Here is a 24,134-nt window from a genome sequence, read left to right as displayed (position 1 = left end):
AAAATAACTTTAATCATAATGTTCTTAAGATTATCAGGCAGGGATTTCAAAGTAATTCGGAGAATACATACCTGTAATAAAGAATAAAGGAACTGTAATTGTTTGAGAGAGGGACTGCTTGAGAGAATTCTAGAGTCTAAGTAAGCCTCTCTATTTAGTAATTTTACATTTTGTCTATTTATTGTTTTATTTATAAATCTGATTCAGCCAAATCTAATGAAGCTGTATGCATTTAAACATCATAGACAACCACTGTCTTAATCTACTCACCAATGACAAATGCTTCTTTGGACTGGGTGCCATGTTCATTGTACCAGGGTGGACGACCTGCTGTATAGATAGTTCTCTTGCTTGTGCGCAGCAGGGGGGGTTCTGATTTGCATTGGCTGGTGGTTCGTTTGCGTGGTGAAAGACCTGTGTTGACAGATGGGAGAAGTCTGTCCAGAGAGCCTTCACCTCTCCTACTGTGAAGCCAAGAATAAGACAGTCACAATCACTTCCTGTTTCTCTCTTTATGAACTTTAATTAGTTATGTCATTTTGAAACATTATCACTTTTGACGCATTTCACTGGCACACAGAGTGTCTGCAGAGGGACCTTTTTTATATCTAAAAAAATATATGATTTCTTTTTGTAATGAAAAATGTGATAATTGATTACATCACCCTGCCCTGCAATACCATGCCCTGTCCCCAGTACAACCTGCAAATATGCAGCAAATTAGTTCTAGATCAAGTATGTTGAATTGCTCCACTGCAGACAGTTGGCATCACAGGCTAATAATAAACTCTGGCATTTGCTGGTCCCATTATAGCAAACAGCTAGATCTAATTCTATGGCTAGGTAGTCAGCAAGTTCCTGTCATCTGGGTGGGAGAAGCAGATAATATCAGGGTACATGGAGAAGGCCAGGACTGGATGGCAGGCAGGACTGGTGCAGGAACAGGAGAGAGAGTTAAGATAGATCTGGATTATGCTGGGTATTGTGCAGTTTGAATGTTTTGCTCTTAGGCTTCTCGGATGCTAGGAAGAATGGATGCAAGTGGGGAAACAGAAAACACAAACAGAAGGGGATGCAGCCTGCAACACTCTGCAGTCCAGCACCCCTGCTGCTAGGACTTCATCCTGTTCAACAAGTGCCTGTAGGCGAGTCGACCATGAAAGCTAAGAGGTGCCTCGGTGTGCTGCTGCCACTCCTGTCTCTTCTATCATCTGGAATAGGACCTGACCAGGTGGGTTGGGGCTGTGAAGCACTCATTCACTTCTGTGCAGACTGCCACTAAATGGATGTGGGTCAAGTGCTCCAGTGGCCACCATCAGTCCAGAAGTGACATATCGGATACCAGTCAGTACTAAAGAGTACTAAACTAATATCTTTTCATGTGACAACACTGAAGAAATGACACTTTGCTACAATGTAAAGTAGTGAGTGTACAGCTTGTGTAACAGTGTAAATTTGCTGTCCTCTCAAAATAACTCAACACACAGCCATTAATGCCTTAAACGCTGGCAACAAAAGTGAGTACACCCCTAAGTGAAAATGTCCAAATTGGGCCCAATTAGCCATTTTCCCTCCCCGGTGTCATGTGACTTGTTAGTGTTACAAGGTATCAGGTGTGAGTGGGGAGCAGGTGTGTTAAATTAGGTGTCATCGCTCTCACACTCCCTCATACTGGTCACTGGAAGTGTAACATACTGAAGCAAAGCATGATCAGTATGCAGTATTCCAACATGATAACGATCCCAAACACACCTCCAAGAAGACCATTGCCTTGCTAAAGAAGCTGAAGGTGATGGACTGGCCAAGCATGTCTCCAGACCTAAACCCTATTGAGCATCTGTGGGGCATCCTCAAACGGAAGGTGGAGGAGCACAAGGTCTCAAACATCCACCAGCTCCGTGATGTCGTCATGGAGGAGTGGAAGAGGACTCCAGTGACAACCTGTGAAGCTCTGGTGAACTCCATGCCGAAGAGTATTAAGGCAGTGCTGTAAAATAATGGTGGCCACACAAAATATTGACACTTTGGGCCCAATTTGGACATTTTCACTTAGGGGTGTACTCACTTTTGTTGCCAGCGGTTTAGACATTAATGGCTGTGTGTTGAGTTATTTTGAGGGGACAGCAAATTTACACTGTTATACAAGCTGTATACTCACTACTTTACATTGTAACAAAGTGTCATTTCTCCAGTGTTGTCACATGAAAAGATATAATCAAATATTTACAAAAATGTGAGGGGTGTACTCACTTTTGTGAGATACTGTATGAGATTATTCAGATATATACCCATATACGCAGAGCGGTTCAAGAACTGACTCCAGAACAGAACCATGACAGCGGAAAATGTCTAATAGTGTAGCTTTAAATATATTTAAGAGAAGCAGACTTCAAACACTGAACATTGAAGTTCATTGTATTTGTTTACAAGGTGGAACAGGTTAACGGTTGTTATGTTTTGCATACAGTCTGTAAAATTAACTGAAAATATTAAATTTAGTTTATCAGAAGGTAAATTAATTTGTCATAGCTCACACTATGTTCCTAAATTCTGTCATAATTGACCAGCTCAAGTTTTCTCATGCCTACTTGTGTGTTATATTGTGGCATGAGAAAACTTAATAAATGTGAAAGTGCAATAAAAATATGTTGTCAGTAAAATCAATTAATAATCGTGATAAATAATCGAGATCTCAATATTGATCAAAATAATCGAGAATATAATTTTGGCCATAATCGTGCAGCCCTACATTGTAACAGTAATACCATCTCCGACATTAGCAGCTGCTACAGTTGCAGTTAAAGGAATCCTGAAAGTCTTGGGTGCTGCGGCACCCTCAGCGTCGTTTAAGCAGATCAATGCAGATGTCATTAAATTAACTATTTTGAAAATAAAAACAACTTGTTATTAAAAAAAAAAAACCTGCAATTCAAAAAATAATAAAATTTTTGTAATGTAAAATATGAAACCAAGTTAAATTATATCTGAGCTTTTTCTACCTTTAATGTGAAAAATAGAATTTGTTTTTTTAAAAAGGAGAAAAATTAAAAACTTATAATAACCTGCTTTTATAAGTATGCACACCTCTTAAAGCACCTTTTGCTTGTCATACAGCAAAAACAATACAATACTCAGTCTTTATGGGTAAGATTAAATTACAGGTTGAGTGAATGATGACATGCTTGTCTGCCGCTGATCTCCATTTGTCTGCTGATGTTTCAGGACTTTCACTACTACTACTACTACTACTAATTAAACAAACAAAAAAAAATAGATTACCAAACTGTGCATTACCTGAAACTTTCCTTCTTTGGACTTGGATGTATCTGTATCCTGTCTGTCTATTAACCACGAGCCTAACACGGGCCCTTGTTGATCAGTTCCACCCTGTGTTAGACTGGCAACCAATGAGTAAGTTTCCACTTTTTCCTCTACATTGTCGTTAACTCAGTTTAGTGTCCTGTGAGTAGTCTCAATTTCTTCCCCCGCACTTAATGCTGTCTCTCAGCTAGATGGTGTTTAACTGACCTATAAAGTGCTAAATGGTCTCGCGCCACAGTACTTGAGTGCACTTTTGGTCTTTTTTGATCTGCCATGCCTACTTCAATCAAAAGGTGCAGGCTAGTTGGTGGTACCTCGAATATTGAAGGCTACGGCAGCGGGAAGAGTTTTCTCTTACAAAGGCCACAGTTATGGAACAGCCTTCCAATTAGTATTCAGGACTCAGTGTTTAAGTCCAGGCTGAAAAAATATTTGTTAATCAAGCCTTTTGTGAATAGTTTTTCTTAGATAAAGGAGCTGATCTAGAGGACTCACGGGCATAGAGCGTTGTGGTGAACTGGGATGTTTGGATGCTGTCGCCTCCTCACTTTCACAAGTTCACTCATGTTTGTTGATGGTGGAGTGGCTGGCTGCCTTATGTCCCAGGGCACCCTTATGTCTGCGTTGCCTTCTGGCTCTCCCTTTTAGTTAAGCTGTCATAGCTAGTCTTGCTGGAGTCCCTGCTTGCACTCACGCAAAGTACATTGTCCTTAACCATTACGGGGCAATAAGCATATCTAATAATCTCTCCCTCTCTGTCAAGCTACACGTTATTCCTGAGATACCAGTGATCCTGATCCCTTCTGCTCTCTGGACATGCCCAATCCATCCTGATGCCCCACTTCTGGCTTCTGGCTTTGCACTCAAGTCTCCATCAGTGAACAGTGGATAAGTTCAACAAAACAGTCTTGTTTACATGTGAAAACTGTAATGAATTTCCTGGTTACACAACTGCACTATTTGACCATGTAGTGCAAGTACATTTATAAAAAGGATTTATATATAATCACACTATCCAGTGTCACCCAGATGAGGATGGGTTCCCTGTTGAGTCTGATTCTTCTCAGGGTTTCTTCCTCATATTGTCTCAGGGAATTTTTCCTTGCCACCGTTGCCTTTGACTTGCTCATTAGGAACAAATTCATACATTTATATATCCTGAATTTATATATTTCTGTAAAGCTGCTTTGGGACAATAAACATTGTTAAATGCTATATAAAAAAATGGAATTGAACTGAATCTATTTTGAATGTCCTTATTCATCTTAATTTATGCTCACTATAATAGCCTTATTAAGTATTATTTCCACAGTTATGTTAGCCTACATGTTTATTACAAACAGAAACTTGGTCAAAAGTTGCAGAGAGAGTTATGTAACGTTTGTAATTTGTAAATATGTAAATATGTAATCATTTATACAGATTCTCAAGCCACTATGGGCTTTTGCTGTACAACTTTCAGTGTTTTATTGCACATACACAGGCTCTCACTCTTATTTTTGTTGGTAGTCAAAAAAGGGTTAGAGTTTGAAGGAGAGAGAGACAGTCAGTTGGGCAGGACTAAAAAAAAAACTATATAAAATTAAAGCTGTAAGCAGCATTTTTGGGGGACAATCAGCCAAACTCGGTGCGCCATATATTCACAGACGTGCTACAGTTGTTGCACAAGGAATCACAGGAAAGCAGAGCCATAACTATAGGCAAAGGAATTCAAGAATGAATAAAACATTTTCCTCATTTGTAAGTCACTTTGGATAAAAGCGTCTGCTAAATGAATAAATGTAAACCAATTTGCCAGTCCATAATGGGAGAATGGTTTTCCTTAGATAACTTTTTTATAATTATGATAATTTTTGTTCAGATAGGTGTCAAGATGATGTGTGCCAAATTTAGTGAACATTGGACAAACATTGGCGGCTTCGCCATCATATATGTTGGCCCATTATGGGCAAATCATGATTATTGAAGACTTTTTTGATAACTTTTGTGAGGCTTACTCTGAAGATGATGTGTGCCACATTTGGTGATGATTGGACAAAATTTGTAGGAGGGGTAGCTAAAAAACTTTTTTTTTTTTTTAAACAAAGTCCAAGATGACGGATCTAATTAGCTGGAAATTGACATCATAGGGTACGTTGAACTTGTCTCGACCCAGGGAAGCCAGGATTTAAAATTTTGGACACACAGTTCCAAAAACACTAAAGCGTTGGCAGCACTTGGCCCAAATTTGGTCAGTAAGACCTAGTACTGAGCGGGCAAAGGGTTGGGATATGAAAGACAAGGATGAATGAAAGGTGTTTGTTTTGTGCCACACATAATTCATGAATGCTGTTCGTTGACCTTTCATGAAATATGTGCAATGTTCTTATATATTAGAAGTATTTATATGCATATGTTTATATTTACACATATTTACCTTGCCAGGTGTTTGCTGTGATATTGCAAATGATTGCCAGGGTGTTGCTAAGTGGTTACTTAGGTGGTTCAACTCAATCAGACCTACGGATCCAGAGATACAGCTATTTGAACTTAACCCTGCCCCCTTAGGGTGCCCCCGATGCCAACTTAGCAGCCTCAGAAACTAGCATTAAACATGTTTTTCAAGTTTTGCGTGAATACATCTAATACATCATGTGTTATAGATTTATCAATAAATTACACTTCACCTCTCACCTCTTATTGGCAGGCAGCAGCCATATTCTTTACAAATATGAGCATGTTTTTAAAAATTATTGATGAACAGACGGTAATGATTCATTTGACCACAGTTTTGAAGATATGGCAAAAATCCTAGGAATTATTTGATAAAGCTTTGGGTCACATATTAAATCAAATTATCAGACATTTAAGTGGGAATGGCCAAATGGTCCAAAAGGTCATTTACTGTGATATAAACCAATGAATCAGGACAATAAAGAATCTTCAATATACACCTTATTTTATAGGAGATATGCTTGTGATATGTGCCCCCAATGGCAAGTTTGCATGACAATACAACATTTTTAGTGAGTCCCAAGAGGGACTCAAGTTTCATGATGATCATTCACTGTTAACCCGATCAAACAAGTGTTGAAATCTGATTGGCAGCCATGTTTTTTTTTAAGTGACCAGGTCATAATTAACAGTACACACACATATTATGATAACCACTGCAGAACACCAAGTTTCAGCTCAGTCGGGCTTACGGTTCCTGAAAAACAGTTTTCTGAACTTAACTCCACCCCCTGCTAATGACCACACCCAAAACTCAGCTTACGTCCAAACCTTGTCCTGAAGAGGCCTGTCAAGTTTTGTTTGAGTGGATTTAAATAATCATGAGTTACATCTGTCTGAATGAATTAGGCTCTGCCTTGTTGGAACTGACTGACAGATAGCACCCATTGTTCATAAATTTCAACATGTTTTTGATGAGTCAACTGACACCAATTTTGTGAAGATCGGACAAAAATCCTTGGACCAGTTCCCGAAAGTATGTTTGCATATTATGCAAATTAGCAAAATGTGGGTGGGGCTAAGTGCAAATTGGAATCACTCAAGGAATCAAAGGGAAAATTTTGTCTCTAGGCCTCACAGTTCTCAAGGTATGGGCTAAAATGTAAAACGGTGCGCTATAGTGCAACCATTAGGCTGATCAGGCTCATCTCTCTTGTATAAGTATAGGGTCAGTGAACTATATAATGGCAGTGTACTATATAGTGTCTTTGGTTTGGTCTGCACAACCTTCTGATTAAAAGTAAAAGCACCCTTATTAACATCCTGTCTAGTCCCTGTTTCAAAGATTACTCCCAAATCCCTGAACAAAGACCAGCTGCACTCACACTGCATGCAATCAAGGTTCTGGTGAGACAGATCAGCTCAGAGATGAGCTAGTTTCTGCACCCCCTGCAGTTTGCCTACCAGCCAAAGGTAGACGTGGACAATGCAGAATTCTATTTACTGCAGATGGTACACTCCTACTAGAACATCAACAACACCACAGGAAGAATCACATTCTTTGATTTCTCAAGTGCATTAATACAGGTCAGCACCTCCATGATCCCATGAGTCATAGATTATCTGGCAGACAGACCTCAGTTCTGAGCAGCAACGGAACACACAATCATTCAGCACTGATATAACTGTGCCCAGTGGACTGTAAATATTTTAGCTCACCTAGGTTGTGGAGGTGGACTAGCTGTTGTTTTTAAGAGCCATTTTAAATGTCATTATGATCCTGTTGGAGAGTTTTCTTGATTTGAAACACTGTTGACAAAGTTTGGAAGTGAAAAATCTTTACGGTATATTCTCATATACTCCCTCTCATTGCTCCCTGAATAGGAGAGCTGCCTCAGCTATTAAGTATCCTTCGATGAACCCTCAAATTTGTGTATTAAAACGTGAATGTAGTAAAGTGGAGATGAGAAACATTCAAACTTCAATTTCATTATTATACTTGAAGGATCTGTTGGTTTGGTATAATCAAGGATGCGAGAGCTACCTATATTACAAATTTGATTACTGTGAATTATCAAAACCCCATGGCATTATTTTCCACAACCGATTGTTTATTTAACCCTGCTCCCATTGTTGTTCCAGGAGATTCAAGCAAGGATTGTGAAAGGTTTTTCAAATTTTTCAAAAACAAGGTGGATGATATTAGATCAGGTATTTCATATTCCACTTTAACTGGGTTTGTCAAACCCGACTAATATGATGATCATTTTTAGTTCTGATTCTATTGCTTGTCCTGTATTGTCTGCATTTCAGCCAATCAAGGCTTTTTTAATCGTCTTTAAAATATATTGTTTCTCACATGAAATGTTCATCCAGTTCGCACAACGTATTACCTACTACTTTTCTTAGTTTGTTGAATATTGTGAATACATCATTGATCTTAGGAATTGTTCCAGACTCCTTTAAAAAAGACGGCATTCAGCCTTTATTGAAAAAGCATAACTTTGATCCAATGCTGCCTCAACATTATAGGCTGATTTTTAAACTTTCATTTATCTCAAAGGTTGTGGTGCTACGGTTCCTACATCAGGTTTTCATAAATTACATAGTACTGAATATGCATTATTCAAGGTAACAAACAATATCTTACTGAAGGCTGATGCAGGAGAATGATGTCTATTATAATTATTAGATCTTGGCGCTGATTTTGATATGATCGGCCATGGCATTATTTTAAATTGTCTTAGGAAAAGGGTTGGGATATCAGGCACTGTCCTGATATCAGGCACTCTACCCATCTTCTCACTTACACACACACACAAATATATACATGTTAAAAATAGGTGTGCGACAATTATTGGCATTTCTATGAATTCATATGAGAAAAATATATTTGAAGTACATTCCCATTGATATTTTACATTCTTTTTAAGTACACCTGGGTGACTAGGAACAGAAAGTTGTTCAACCATGACTTCCTGTTTCACAGGGGTATAAATATGAGGTAACACAGGCCAAATTCCTTTAGTCATTCATAACAATGGGTAAGACCAAGGAATATAGCTGTAATGTACGGCAAAAGGTTGTTGAGCTTCACAAAATGGGAAGCGGCTATAAGAATGTAGCAAATGCATTGAAAATGCTTATTTCCATCAGGGAAATAATTAAGACGTTCCAATCAACTCGAGATGTTATGAATCAACCTGGAATTGGACGTGTGTCTATATTGTCTCAACACACTGTGAAGAGGATAGTTCGAGTGGGCAAAAAAAATCTCCAAGGATCACAACTGGAGAATTGCAGAAGTCAGTTGTGTCTTCGGTTCAGAAAGTCACCAAAACTACAATCCAAAGTCACCTACATTACCACAAGTTGTTTAGGTTTTAAGAAAAAAGCCTCTACTCTCGTCCAAAAAACAAACTCAAGTGTCTTTAGTTGCAGACATTACTGGAACTTCAAATGGGATTGGGTTCTATGGTCAGATGAAACCAAAATAGAGCTTTTTAGCAATAAACACCAGAGGTGGTTTTGGCGCACACAGAGAGGTAGCCATATGGAAAATGTCTACAATGCCCACAGCTAAATATGGTGGTGGCTCTTTAATTTTTTCAGGCTGTTTTTCTGACAGAGGACCTGGACATTTTGTTAGGATACATGGCATCATGGACTCTGTCACACATCAACAGATATTAATGAAAAATAAATGAAAACCTGACCTCCTCTGCTATCCATCCATCCATCTTCTATACCGCTTTATCCTTTTCAGGGACACAGGGAAACTTGGAGCCTATCCCAGGGAGCATGGGGCACAAGGCGGGGTACACCCTGGACAGGGTGCCAATCCATCGCAGGGTATAATCACATACACATTCACACACCCATTCATACACTACGGACACTTTGGACATGCCAATCATGCATGCCTACCATGGATGTCTTTGGACTGGGGGAGGAAACCCCCACAGCACAGGGAGAACATGCAAACTCCGCACACACAGAGCAGCAGTGGGAATTGAACCCCCTACCCTGGCGGTGTGAGGCAAACGTGCTAACCACTAAGCCACCGTGCGCCCACCCCAATAATTAGAACTAGCAATTACAATCTGTAATGACACCACAGATATAACAAAGCAGATTATTTTTCAATTTCAATTCCAAAACATACATCAATATAAAAACAAAAATGGTTTACTGACCACAAAATCAAGGTCCTGCCATGGCCACACCAGTCCCCTGACTTGAAACCCATAGAAAACCTATGGGGTGAACTGAAGAGTAGTGTCCACCAGCATGGACCATGAAATTTGAAGGATCTGGAGAGATTCTGTATGGAGGAATGGTCTCAGATCCCTTGCCATATATTCTCCAACCTCATCAGGCATTATAGGAGAAGACTCAGAGCTGTTATCTTGGCAATGGGAGGTAGCACAAAATACTGACTAAAAGGGTGCCAAAAATTGTTGCACACCTATATTTAACAAAGATTTTTGATAAACCTGTGTTTTGTTTGCAATTGTTTGATATCCACGAGAGCAGAGTATTTGGGAATTCTTTGAACAAAAGATCAAAATGTTAAACAAAAAAGACAAAGTTTCACAGCGTTCTTTGCTCACATTTAGCAAGGGTGCCAATTTTAGTTTTTATTATTAGTTATTATATGTGCCAATATGCATGCACATACCCTTGTTAAAATGGCAGGTTTTTCTGATGTAAAAACACCCAGAAATGTTTTTCCAATACAGTTTGCATAAATGTGCACACACTTTTATAATTGGGAATGTGGCAGTGTTCACATTCACCACATGTTACATAGTAATTAGTGTACACCTGCCATCAATTAAAGTGACTAACACCAAATAAAGTAAAGCTGTTCCTATAAGACTTTCCTGACAGCTTCTTGGTCACATTCAACTGGAAAAGCCATGGGCTACAAACAGCTTAAAAAAGCAGGTACAGGGTCTCATTTAAAAAAAAAAAACATCAATCAGGAGAGGGTTACAAAAAATTTCCAAGCCATTAGTTTTAACATGGAACACTGTAAAAACAATAATCAACAAGTGGAGAAAATAGGGGAGGACAGTAATACTACTAAGAACAGAATGTCCCTCTAAAATTTATGAGAAGATCTGGCAAGACAGATGCCTTTAACAGCCTATTTAACTAGCCTATTTTTAAAAAGTAAATAAAAAATACATCCAATCTTCCAAAACCATGTGGAAAAATGTGTTATGGTCTGATTATGTCTGATATTAACGTTTTGACCATAATACCAAAAGATATGTTTGGCCAAAAAAAAAAAAAAAAAAAACAGCACACAATCCCCACAGTGAAGCATGGCGGTGGCAGCATCATACTTTGGGGCTGTTTTTTCTTCAGCTGGAACTGTGGATTTAATCAGGGTGGAGGGAATAACGAATATCTCCAAATGCCAGTCAATTTTGGTACAAATAATTAAGGCTTCTGCTAAAACACTTCAAATTAAGAGGAATTTCACCAAATGCAAACCTCTAGATCAACAAAGGAATGGCTTCACCAAAACAAGTTCAAGGTTTTGGAATGGCCAGACCTAAATCCAATCAAAAAGCTGTGGGGTAACCTGGTGAGGGCTGTGCACAGGAGATACCCAGCCAATTTGGCAGAGTTAGAATGCTTTTTCAAGGAAGAATGTCAAAATATTGCTAAGTCAAGATGTGCCAAACTCATTGACACTTACCCAAAAAGATTGAATGCTGTGATAAAATCTAAAGGTGCTTCAAGTAAGTATTAGTTTAGGGATGTGCACACTTATGCAACCAGGTTATTGTGCATATTTTATTTTGTTCCCCTCAAATGATCCTTATCGATTTTCACTTTAATAGGTTAAATTTCACAATAAAGGTAGAAAAGGTTCTGACATGATTTATTTTGGTTCCATTTTTTTTTACATGAGAAAAAAAACCTGTCATTTTAATAGAGGTGTGTAAACGTTGTATATCCACTGTACTCTCTCACACACACACACACATATATATATATGGCAGAATGACAGGAAGGAGAACAACAAGCCCAGGTAGATGCAGCATAAAACCAAATGATCACAAATTTAGAGAGAGAGAGAGAGCGAGAGAAATAAACTAAGTCACTCAGGCTTACCTGCTATCTGCCCTTAAAGCCCAGCAGCCTGAGATCCTGGCTCCGGAAAAGCCTGGCAGTGTGTTCATAATTGAACCAACAGGAGAAAAAGGCGCCTGACTGAGGACTGCTTATATATCAGCTTGTTGCTCTGAAGTCAGCATGCACACAGACAGGGTCACATACAAACATGTGGGTACAAAGCTAATAGCATTACATGCCCGATGTTAAGTAAGTGTGTTGTGACAAGCAAGAGAGTGTAAAACAAAAACTGATAGAGACAGAGAGAGATGAAAAGAGAAAGAGAGATAGAGTACAATAGAAACAAAACTGTGACTTAAACATTTGTTTTGCTCTTCATTTTGAAATCATAAAGGATAATTTGTCAGAAACTAAACTGCGTCAGAGCTGCTGCTGCTCTATGTGTCTCACTGTCTCTATCTCTCTCCCCTCCCTCCTTTGCTATCCTGTCAACGTAAGAGGATAAGTTTTCCCCATCGATTCTATTGGTGGTGGTATTAATAGCTCCAGGTTGGAGCCCTCCTCCTGTCAGTAGCACACAGCACCCTACACAGGCCTCTAAAAGCACTGGGCATCTGCCAGTGGCACTTGATTTTGCAATAGAGCAACGAAGGAGCGACTCCTGTTACTGCCTGCTGCCTCTCATAAACTGAAGTTAGAGAAAGTAGGAGAGAAAATCATCATTTTCCTTTTTGGGGCCAGCCACCGAAACAAACAAATCAAGTGGCGCCATCATTCAGAGCGGGGGGGGGGAGGGGTTGGGGTGGGGGGGTGGGTGGAGTAAACACAAAGAGATAAGAGCAGAGGGCAAAGGATACAAGAAAGAGATTGGGAAGGAATGAATGTCTGTACATGGCTGACACCTGTATCTATGGAGGCATAAACCTGCCCTCACCTGCGTCACCCTCACCCCATCAACCAACTGCTCCCTCTGGACATTGTCTGCATATCCACACAGACAAGCAAAAACTGGAGCACCTTTCACATCCAAACCACATCTTACAAATCACATCTTACTCCACACTGTATTAGTTATGTCTATACACATTCACTGCCATTCAAACTGTCATATAAAAACACCAACAGGAAATTTCACTGGACGGTTTCTGAAATGTGGTGTTAAAGTGCTCATTTTCATTTTGCAGGGCTCTGTGATGTCAATACTGGAAAAGGCCATTATGGAGAGAGAGAGAGCGAGCATATGAAGTGATAGATGTGCTACAGCCATACTGTTGTGCCTGTGGTTTTCCACTAGATACACGACTGATACACAAAAAACATGATGTGAATGTATTTATTCATGAGAATTGATCAGGCAAAAAGGCAAGTTTTCAAACACAGACAGGTTATCAGGCACATAAATAACCAATGACGACATTCTCTACTTTGCAATATGAGGTCAATTGGTAACATTCAGAAACCATTCTAAATGTTTCTAATAAAACCAAATAGATACAGAAAATGAAACCTTTTTAAAACAAACAAACAAACAAAAACTTATCTAAACACTCCCTATGGTACAAAAGCCACACTGCACAGGCAAAATGATAAAATACCTATTATTTTATTACCACTCCAACCACCTATTACCACCTATTACCACTCCAACATTTAAAATTCAAGCCTATTTCATTACCTGGTAAGTGCACTGAATACATAAATCCCACACTCATGAATGTACAAACGCACAATGACAATTTTAACATGTACTTCAAACTGTATATAAAAGCATACATATAATCCAAAATCATGGGCACAAGGAAAGTAGCAGACAAGAAGAAAAAGAGAAATACAATTTACATTGAACTTTGGAAATTCTAAATATTCTAAGCAGTGCATACAACTGCAAGAGAATACTCATTAGTGATTTTGTTGTATTACAAACATCAAACTGTCAATTCAAATGTAATTTGTTGTAATCCAAGTCCAAACTACTGAGTATATGTACATGATGGACTAGGAAGACAGACTGTTATGCCACACCCCAAAATGCATGCATGCAGGTGTTCGTGTCACATGACAGGCAAGTAGCACAGCTGTCCTGCTAGGATGGATGTTGGTGGGCAACACTTTTTTTTTTTTTTGAGTTTTAGTTTGTCCTCAAAGCAGAGAACCCCTATTGGTCAGTGGTGTAATTGCAGGGGGTCCATAGGAAAGTTTTAAAAATGTTTAAATAATAATAATAATAATAATAATAATACTCTTTTTTTTTTGTTAAATGTATCAAAACATGTTTTAAAATTAATCAATTTGGTTATTCACGTGCATTCATAAATATCACGTTAGCTGAGCTGACAATCGTTCATTGATGGATTTATTTTTAATTTATTTACAAATGAAATGATAATTTGCAAAAACCTATGAGTGGTTCAAGTGTCGTATTGATGGATAAAATAAACAAAAGATAATTCAGAGAGTCAAATTAAATGTCACACCAACAATAAAATGTAAAAAAATTAAATCTTGAAATGTTTTGATTCAATTTTAAATGTCCAATGTTAATATTATTAATGTCAAATATTAATAAAAAAAAGTAACATATATAGAAATGACTGTTAAATATATAGCCTATAATTGTTGTGGAGTGAGGGGATCCTTGTGGATTGTTCGAAATATGCTAGGGGTCCAGAGCTCACAAAAGGTTGAGAACCACTGGTCTAGTATATGAATTTTAGAAAGGTAATATCATCTCAAATGGAACACATTAGTTTTTTACTAACCGGAACTATAAGCCACTTCCTAGTCAGTGGTGCATGACGTCATACGCATGTAATGTGACACCACTAGCTTTAGCAAAACACCTAGAGTCACCAACAATTACTTTCTTCAGTTTACTGTTTATGTCAATGTTACCTTTTATTCCCAACATGACCTCAGTCACCATCAGACAGAGGCGTAATCATCAAGTGACTGAGGAAGAAAGTGTGTGACCCAAGTGCTTTAAGGCAGGGGGGCATTTTAAATTAAACACCCTGAAGAAGATAAACTTTATAAAGTGGAGTTTGTGTAGCAGTGAAGCACGGGCACAAACTTATGTTTGTATCCAAAATGGTCCACTGTGCGCAAGGGCTTGGGGAAACTGTGGCAAGTTCCTTAAAAGGTTTAGTTTAACTTAAGTTTATTGTGATTATATGATAATATATTTGCGCGCTTGCAGTGTAACTTCTGCCGTCTATTATAACGGAAGTGATGTACTGCTCCTCACTCGCAGTGGGAGCACAAGTAAGATCTGTAATGTCTAATTAAAACACTATGATCAAAAGTAAAACAATATGCCTAAAAGCAGTGAGTAACAGAAACCAGAAGGTGCAGTGAAAGGGAGTTTTAATTATTAATTTAGGATTTAGTTTAATTCAGTGCTTTTTGTGCATCCATAAAAAGTAATGCATAAATACTAATATATATATATATATATATATATATATATATATATATATATATATATATATATATATATATATATATAATTCTTTATATTACTTTTTAAAGATGCAAAAAAATCAGAGAATTAAACTACAGTCCTAAATTAATAATATATATTCTGGTGTGTGTCTGTGTGTATTGGGTTCTTTTCAGACTTATATAATTTGACAAACAGTTGTGTAAAGCCTTTTTAAAGGATTTTATTTTAAATATATACGAAAAAATGGTACTGAAAATCCCCCCCAATCCGATTAATCGAAAAATAATTGGCCAACTAATCGATTATGAAAATAATCATTAGTTGCAGCCCTACAACAATCCCATAATTGACATATTACCATATCTTACTGGGCAATTTCCTGGATTTCTGTTGTCGATACAATTACGCTGAACGCTTTGCTATAGTAAAAGAGTTCATGAGCTTTCAAGCATGTTTCGGCCTCAAAAATGTGATTCACTTCATATCGAAATTTGTCAGGCTGCCACAGACACGCCCTTCAACGAAAGCGCAAAAGCTCCACAATTTAACATCGCCAAGGCATTTCGATTAGACTGACTGAATATGATGATGATCGGAATAAATGTCTAGAAGGAGTTCATTAAAATATGTGGCCTGGAAATATTTTTTGCCAGCAGGTGGCGCTATGATTACATCTGAGTATTGGCATGTATATGTCTTCAGGCCAGGACTTTTATCAAATTTGAAGTTTGGAGCAGAAGTTAGGCCCTCTAACATGCGACTGATTTCGGAAAAGAATAAAATAATAATAATAATAATAATAATAATAATAATAATAATAATAATAATAAACAGAGCAGATGCAATAGGGCTTCGCACCCGCGGTGCTCAGGCCCTAATAAACTGAGCAGATCCAATAGGGCTTCGCACCAGCAGTGCTTGGACCCTAAAAATAATAATAAACAGAGCAGATCCAATAGGGCCTCGCACCAGTGGTGCTCATTCTTTAGAATTTATATAGCTGTTTTTGACATATTTTCCAGTTGCCAGTAAATGGCACTATGACTATAACTGAATACTGGCACATAGATGTCCACAAGCCAGGTTTCATATCAAATATGTGAAATTTGGTAGGTTGAACATTGTATGTTTGAGTTATAACAACTTCCTATTTAATAGCAGTAATAGCATGCTTTAGCACTTAGCTAAGTGTTGCTAGCACGTTATAACATGTTTCTAGCATGTAACTAGCATGTTTAGAATTTGCAGCCATATTCTTATATGTTGCTGGAATACATCAGTGCAAATCATGTCACTTCCTGTTGCCAGCAGGTAGCGTTATAACTCAATATTGGCATGTAGATGTCTTCAGGTCAGGATTCATATCAAATGTTATGACTGAGTGCAAAAACGTCACTTCCTGTTGCCAACAGGTGGCATGTTATATGACTATAACTGAACATTGGCATGTAGATGTGTTCAGGCCTGGATTTGTATCAAATATGTGAAGTTTGGTACAGATTGAACATTGTATGTTTGAGTTATAAGAACTTCCTGTTTTGTGGCATTAATAGTGTGCTTTAGCACTTAGCTAAGTGGTTCTTGCATGGTGTACCATGTTTCTAGCATGTTGCTAGCATATTTTAATATGTTGGTAGGAGGGCACCACAGTGTAAAACATGGCACTTCCTGTTGCCAGCAGGTGGCGCTATGACTATAACTGAATATTGGCATTTGGATGTCTTTAAGCCAGGACTATTATCAAACCTGTGAAATTGTGGGAAGATTAGGCATTGTATACATGAGTCATAACAACTTCCTGTTTAATAGCAGTAATAGCATGCTTTAGCACGTAGCTGAGTGTTGCTAGCATGTTTGGAATTTGCGGTCATATTTTTATATGTTGCTAGGAATACATCAGTGTAAAACATGTCACTTCCTGTTGGCAGTTGGCAGACTGACCAAATATGATGTTGATCTGATGAACTCTCTGAAATAGGAGGAGTTTGTTAAAGTACAAGGTCTGGAAATGGCAAAAACACAGCAAAAATTGAAGCGAAAAATCAAAATGGCTGACTTCCTGTTGAGCTTAGGGCATGGGTTCAAAAGACGTTTTTGTATGTTTTGGCATGTTGCGCATGTTTACTGAATTTTGCACATGTATCTTGCGGCAAAACCTGCTTGATTTTGTGGCTTTTTTTTTTCTTCAAAATTTGCGATGCAACTTGCAGAGTATTTGTGCTTTTTATGAAAAAAAACTACATGAATTGGCAAAATTGCAGTTGCAAGAAATTGTTTTGCACAATCTTTCACAGTGATGTTTGTTGGTAAATAAGACCTTTTAAACTATACTCGTGTACAACACACGTGAATCAAAGGCAGCTTTGACTGAATGAATGTTGTGATGATGATTAGCGGTTAATTTGATGGTGAAATTAGAGTCAGGTGTTTTCGGTCAATGCATGACAAAATCAGTTGTGAGTGAGCACCCTGTTTAATTTAAAGAACCCGGATTTATACAAAGTCTGATCTTCACAACAAATGTTTGTGGAAGATTATCATGTTATGAAAAAAAGGAGATTTCTGAGGACCTCATAAAAAGGGTTGTTGATGCTCATCAGGCATTAAACGGTTACAAAACCATCTCTAAAGACTTTGGACTCCACCAATCCACAATCAGACAGATTGTGTACAAATGGACAAAATTCAAGACCGTTGTCGAGTGGTTGACCATCAAAGATTACTCCAAGAGCAAGACATGTAATAGTACATGAGGTCACAAAGGAACCCAGGGTAACTTCTAACAGGGTTCCTGCAGATGCTTCATAATGAAATTCCAGGACTTAACAAGGACTTTTCAAGGACTATACAAGCAATGTCATTCAAACATATTCTTTATTTCTTCTTTTTAAATTCCAGAAAATAATTAATAACAAGACACAACCAATTTTTATATGGCACCTTTTCCAGCCATGCAGGGCTAAATTTGCATTTCCCAGGAATTGCTTCGTCTTCACCATAACATCAATATACTCCAGCTGAGTGACAGGAGCACTATTGCGAACAACTTTCAATGGAAAGTTGCTAAATATCGCTAGATAATGTCATATGCTAATTAGCATATTCATTACTCTATCGCCTCGTAATTGCATTCTGCCTAGTGTCAGTACTTTACATCTGTTTGCTTCTTTCCTACTCTCTGTGCACACATACTTTATTTTAATACAGCCGAATTCCCAATAAAGCGGTTCTCATTTACATATTTTTCTGATTTTATAACCGCAACATCGTCTGACAAAATCACCATACACATAAGTTAAAGACAGAGGCTTTGCTGTGATTTCAAATATATTTATATGTTAAATGATCACTCAGAGACAAAGTTAGAAGCGAATGAATGAGCTGCTCCCCTCTGCCACTCACTGAACAGAGTATCCAAAGAGAGGGGTGTACCTGCAGTACTGGCCACGCTCTTCTACAGAAAGTAGCGAAGGTTTGCCTAAAAAGACGCTAGTTTTTTCGCTAGGTGCTTTTTTTGGGGTGGGGGGTGGGGTCGCTAAAGGGCATGGGCGTTGGTTTGGTTTTAACATTGGCAGGTTGAAGTGTGAATGGGTATGCTTCCTGATATTTTTAAATGAAATAAAAATAAATAAATTGAAAATAAAAATCAGCTTTGTTATATCTCATATGCCGGGGGGAAAAAATTTGTCATCTGTATTGACACTTTTAACATGAACTTGACTGTTCATAAAGCTGTTCACTGGAGGCCTTAGAACATTTTTAAAACATTAAAGCATAGCCTAACTTTATGTAAAGCTGCTTTTGAAATGTTGTGAAAATCACTATACAACTAAAAATGACTTGTATTTTCTATAGTTTTTTCCTCAGTATTTTATTTCTGGAACGACATCATCTTTACCTGATCAACTGTTCCTCCTCTCCTCTTCTGAATGCTCTACCTTGCCGCTACATTCACCTTGTATCTAATATAAGGATGACATGTCCAATGCGTATCAATTAAAGATTTACTTACAACAGTACATGTGGAAAAAAGGTGGAAACTAAGTAAAAAGAATGGAAGCGTAGGGGGGTGAGTCGCCTGGCATCGATTTGCAGATGTTCACACTGGATGCGTTGATTCCGTCAAAGCTTAACGTCTCCTCAGACAATTCAGATTCCCGACAGAGCAATCTAAAATAGCACTGGGCCATCTGTCAACAGAAGACGGCGCAACGTGATGTCCAGTGTGAACAACCTTGTTTTTGATAACAATGGGAACTATTCAAATAAAATGTAGCTAATATAACACAAGGCTGTTTTTCACTAACTTGTTATATTGATATGGCTAAATTGCAGTGAATTAGCTAGCTAGCTACAATATATGTGGAGTGCTAGATTACCCCATATTATCCTACCACCTTCTGAGTAAATGTTTTATTTTTTTTTTTACTGTCCCTCTCTGACTAGCAATGCAAAATCAGTCTGCTGGGTAGCGCTTCTCTTCATCTTCAAAGCTTCCTGTGCTCTCCCAGTAAAACAGCAGTAATCAAGCGTTGTGTTGCAAGGCAATGGTTGGACATTACCAACTTCTGCAACGGAGGGGAGCGTTTTAGTATTTTTATCTGATTTATTATGCCAAACTCTCAATCAATTCAGAACACCAATAATGTTCCAAAAACAAAAAAAAGCCACATCGATCATGGTATAAATATTGGGGGGTTGTAATTGCTAGTTCTGATTAATTTGGGGGGTTGGGTTTAACCAGCAGGACTGATCAACTGTGACCATTTGGTTGCAACCAAATGTTTACTTGTTATTGTGTTACAAGTGGGTGACACCAGATACTGAAACCAAACTTTTGCCACTCAAAGATATGTAATATTGGATCATTATCCTTAATAAATAAATATAAGATTTTTGTCTCATTTGTTTTATTGGGTTTTCTCTATCTACTTTTTGGACTTTTTTTGGAAAAGCTGATGATGTTTTAGGTTATAGTTATGCAGATATATAGAACAATCTAAAGGGTTCACAAACTTTCAAGCACCCCTGTATATACACACATATATACATACAATGCCATAACCGACATATACAGTGCTTAAAGCAGTTGGATATTTTATTGGACCGTCTAAAGGTTAACCACGGTGTACTTGCAAAACCAATGGCTGCTACTTAATAGTAATAGCATTAGCGATTTCATGAGCACTGATGCAAACGTGCTGCACCTTAGAGGTCCAGCACCACGGTATTATTGCTGAGGATCTGGGAATTTAATATGGCTGTACTGGCTATATCAAATATAGAAATAAGAGGTGAACACTTTAGCCAAGAATGTTCGTAATGTACCTTGAATATCGCACTGTTGATTTTTCACTGCACTCCATCGCTGAAAGTTTTCCGGATCTGCACACGGGTAGATGTCGTTAGATTCAGTAGGCATCACACTGCCGTGATGCTTCCTGGGATATATAGTTTCATCAGCGCAACTCTGTGCGCTACTTGAAGTCATGTGCACTTCAACTCCCAAGCTTCTTCTTTCTTTCCTTTTTTTTTTTAATCTCGACAAATAGTCATACTCATATATGCCGATGACAAAACTAGGTGAACGAATGTATAGTCAAAAGATATGCGTAGCCACTTTAATCAACAATGCTTTATTAAACATTTGTTATTAATTACTCAGTTGGATAGTAATTGGTTACTAATGCATACTCAATACAATGTTAAATCTTTATAATAAGTCTTTATATTGTTTCAATAAACCACATTTTATTTATTCTTCAGTTCTAGTCATAAAATGTTAAATACATTTATTGACAGGAGTTTTGCGTGTTGGTTGAATATTTAGTTTTAAACAGGTAAAGTAAAGGAACCCCTTTTTTCATAATTTATCTAAACTCTCCTTAAGGTTGAAAAGTCACACTGCACAGGCAAGATAATAAAATATCTATTATCACTCCAACACTTCACATTCAAGCCTACTTCATGGCCTAGTAAGTACATTAAATGCTTAAAATCCACATTCACGAGTGCGCGCACACACACCCACACGCACACAGGTGACTCTTTTAACATGTACTTCAAACGTATAAACGCATATGTATAATCCAAATTTGTGGGCACATGGGAAGTAGCAAACAAGAAGAAAAAGAGAAATACAATTTACATTCCACTTTGGAAATTCTAAATATTCTAAACAGCGCATACAACTGCAAGAAAATACTTGTTAGCGGTTTTGCTGTATTGCTGTCAATTCAAATGAAATTTTTTGCAGTCCAAACTAAATCATATGTGTACATGGCAGACTAGGAATACATATTGTTTAACTCATTATAAGAGCATCCTTACAAAAATGGATACAACAGTCTTTAATTTATTCAGAATTAGAGACCAAATAAACAGTATGATGTGTGATGTTGCAAAAAGATCATTTGGCAAGACACAATTTCAAAACCTTGAAGAAGTATCTTAACAGATTTAAAATTAAATGAAGCATTTAGATGTGCTAGGAATTTTTTTAAGTCTAAAAACTGCATAACTGATAAATATTCACCCTCCTTTCTTTTTAGCAATCTAAATTAGAATTAGGATTTATTTTGGATTTAGGATTTATTAACTCTGACTTTGTGAGGTCTCACAGCTAAAATGGCAGATCAGATAATTTCTGCTGTTATGAAAACTAAGGTACTGCCTGTTAAGCTTCAAGCTGAAGTTCTTAGGAGGAAAAATGATGAAGAATGTTATATTAAAATATCAGCAAAGCTTTGAACCTTCTTAGGAGTGAAATCAATTATAGCAATGCAGAAAAAAATAGGGAGTAACACAAACACTACCAAGCTCAGGCTAAACTGAGTGCTTGGGTAAGAAGGGTAATTGTCAGAGAAATGTCTAAGACTCCAGCGACAACACTGAAGGGGTTACAGAGCTCACTGGCTGAAATAGGAGAACCTGTTCAGACCTCAAAAATATTCTCAGCTCTTCACAGATCTATGTGAGACTGGCCAGAAAGAATCCACTTCTGAGAAAGGGCATGTTATAATTATGAGAGATAATATGAACTTTATGATTTGAATAAAGTTGAGTCATCTGTTCTAATGTTAAAGCATAATGTTTGGTGCAAACCAAACACCAAGGTAACACCATTCTTAAGATCAAGCACATTGGTGGCAGGCAGGGTCGTGTCTAGAGCATTTTTTGGGGGGGGCAAGGGTATGCCTCAGACGAGGGTGACCGCCAGTGACAAAAATGAGCACTATGAAAAAACATGATAAAATTTATGGTACACTTTTTAAAAAAAGTGGTGAGCTGCAAATGTTACCTTAAGGTGCTGTTACTACCTGATCTAAACCTTAAATTTAATTTTGTTGGTGTAAGTTAATGTATTTAGGTTGATTAAGTGATGTTTAATATTTTTGACTTGAATTTTTTTTAACTTAGATGTTGCCACATGAAGCAGATTTTTAGGTTAACTTTTTTCCCTGCAAAGTAAAATTTCTGTGAAGCCAGAGTTTATTTCTTCCACTGCCTTTTCACTTAACTAACACTAGTCACCAATATTCATCACTGATCCTAACAGCCATTTCCAGGCTTATGCTTTCATTTTTAGGACCTATTAGATATAATTAAATGATGTAAAAACACTTAAAGAGATATTTTACTCTGAAAAATGGATATTTTACTTTGAAAACTATTTTAATCATCAGTTGACATGCATGTTTTTCTCATACAGAAATGCTACATTCATTTCCCTCATATCACACCACAGACGCTCTCTCATGTTTCATACGAATGCAACTGGTGCCATCATGCGTCTCATTTATCAATTGTAGTGAAAATGACTTCGCAGGACTTCACTATTAAGATTACTGTAATATCCTTACTCATTGTGTTGCTAGGCTGACGGTTTTGTACATTTTAATGGACTCTTTCTTAGCAGAAGCTTTAAGATAATATACAGGTAAGATTAAGAAATAATTTAAACTAGTAATATTTCATGTCCACGTATGTATATATTTGATGAGTAAACATATAATAAGCTGAATAATGTACAGTCAGTTGGTCATTGTCACATATAAACTCCTTCAGGGTGATACAAAGCATCTTGTATCACCCTGCCGGGGTTTATAAATTATAATGTGATAGTGACCTTATGATTGCGCCTTATCTTTTACATATTAAACCACACACAGAGGCTACCTACTTGTTTTTGCATCTCTCCAAGCTTGATAACGTAATGTCCACTCAATGAAATTACACACTCCAACTGATGTCCCTGACCATTGCCAGATTTGAGTAACTTTTTTGAACCATTAATTTCACCAGAAACGATTAGAAACTGACTGACATAAAACAATCCAATTGCAAGTGATCTGGTAGAGGAGCACCTCTGCTGTCCAACCAGATTTCCACCATGTAACACTACCCCTGGTGGTAGCATTACACTCAAAGGTTGTTTTTCAGCAGGAGGCCCTGGAAAGCTTGTTGCCATCACAGGCAACATGGATGGAGCCACATATATAGTTGCAATCAAAATTATTCAAACCACATTGCAAATCAGGTTTATTAAAATTTATAGACTTTCACCTGTTTGCAATGAACACGTCAAACAAAAGCAACTGAAATAGATAAACACAACGAATGCTCCAAGTGGTGTCCCCAAATTCAACTGAAAAGGCAACTTATAATGATTTCTTTAGTTTAGGTTCTTTACTTTAGATTTCTTTACTTTAGTTTCTAAAATTATTCAACCCCATGAATTGAATCGCTCACAACAGAACAAATATACAAAACAGGTGCTGTCTCAAGCACACCTGATGCAACTAATCAAGGGCTTCATTAGTTGCACCAGGTGTGCTTGAGCTGG

At 37.6% G+C, this 24,134-nt stretch overlaps 1 protein-coding gene across 4 annotated transcripts in view; it reads right to left on the bottom strand.

Annotated features, from left to right (window-relative positions):
- uckl1b (uridine-cytidine kinase 1-like 1b) overlaps positions 1–20,771 on the bottom strand; it is a 49,148-nt gene extending 28,377 nt beyond the window's left edge. For 2 of the 4 annotated variants that reach the window (XM_053643649.1, XM_053643648.1), the window contains exons 1-2: positions 11,887–12,489; positions 271–464 (exon numbers count right to left, since the gene is read on the bottom strand). In XM_053643649.1, coding sequence (XP_053499624.1) covers positions 271–464; positions 11,887–11,954 — 262 coding nt within the window. In that variant the 5' untranslated portion in view covers positions 11,955–12,489. Of the gene's footprint in view, positions 1–270; positions 465–11,886; positions 12,496–20,617 lie in introns of those variants that run through there. The other 2 variants (XM_053643650.1, XM_053643651.1) reach the window with 2 other exon arrangements.
- Positions 20,772–24,134: the final 3,363 nt, after the last annotated feature.

Source organism: Ictalurus furcatus, chromosome 15, assembly GCF_023375685.1.
Source record: "Ictalurus furcatus strain D&B chromosome 15, Billie_1.0, whole genome shotgun sequence".
Lineage (NCBI taxonomy): Eukaryota > Metazoa > Chordata > Actinopteri > Siluriformes > Ictaluridae > Ictalurus > Ictalurus furcatus.
The sequence above is the reverse complement of the archived record's forward strand: the minus strand, read 5'-3'. Positions and strand labels throughout refer to the sequence as shown.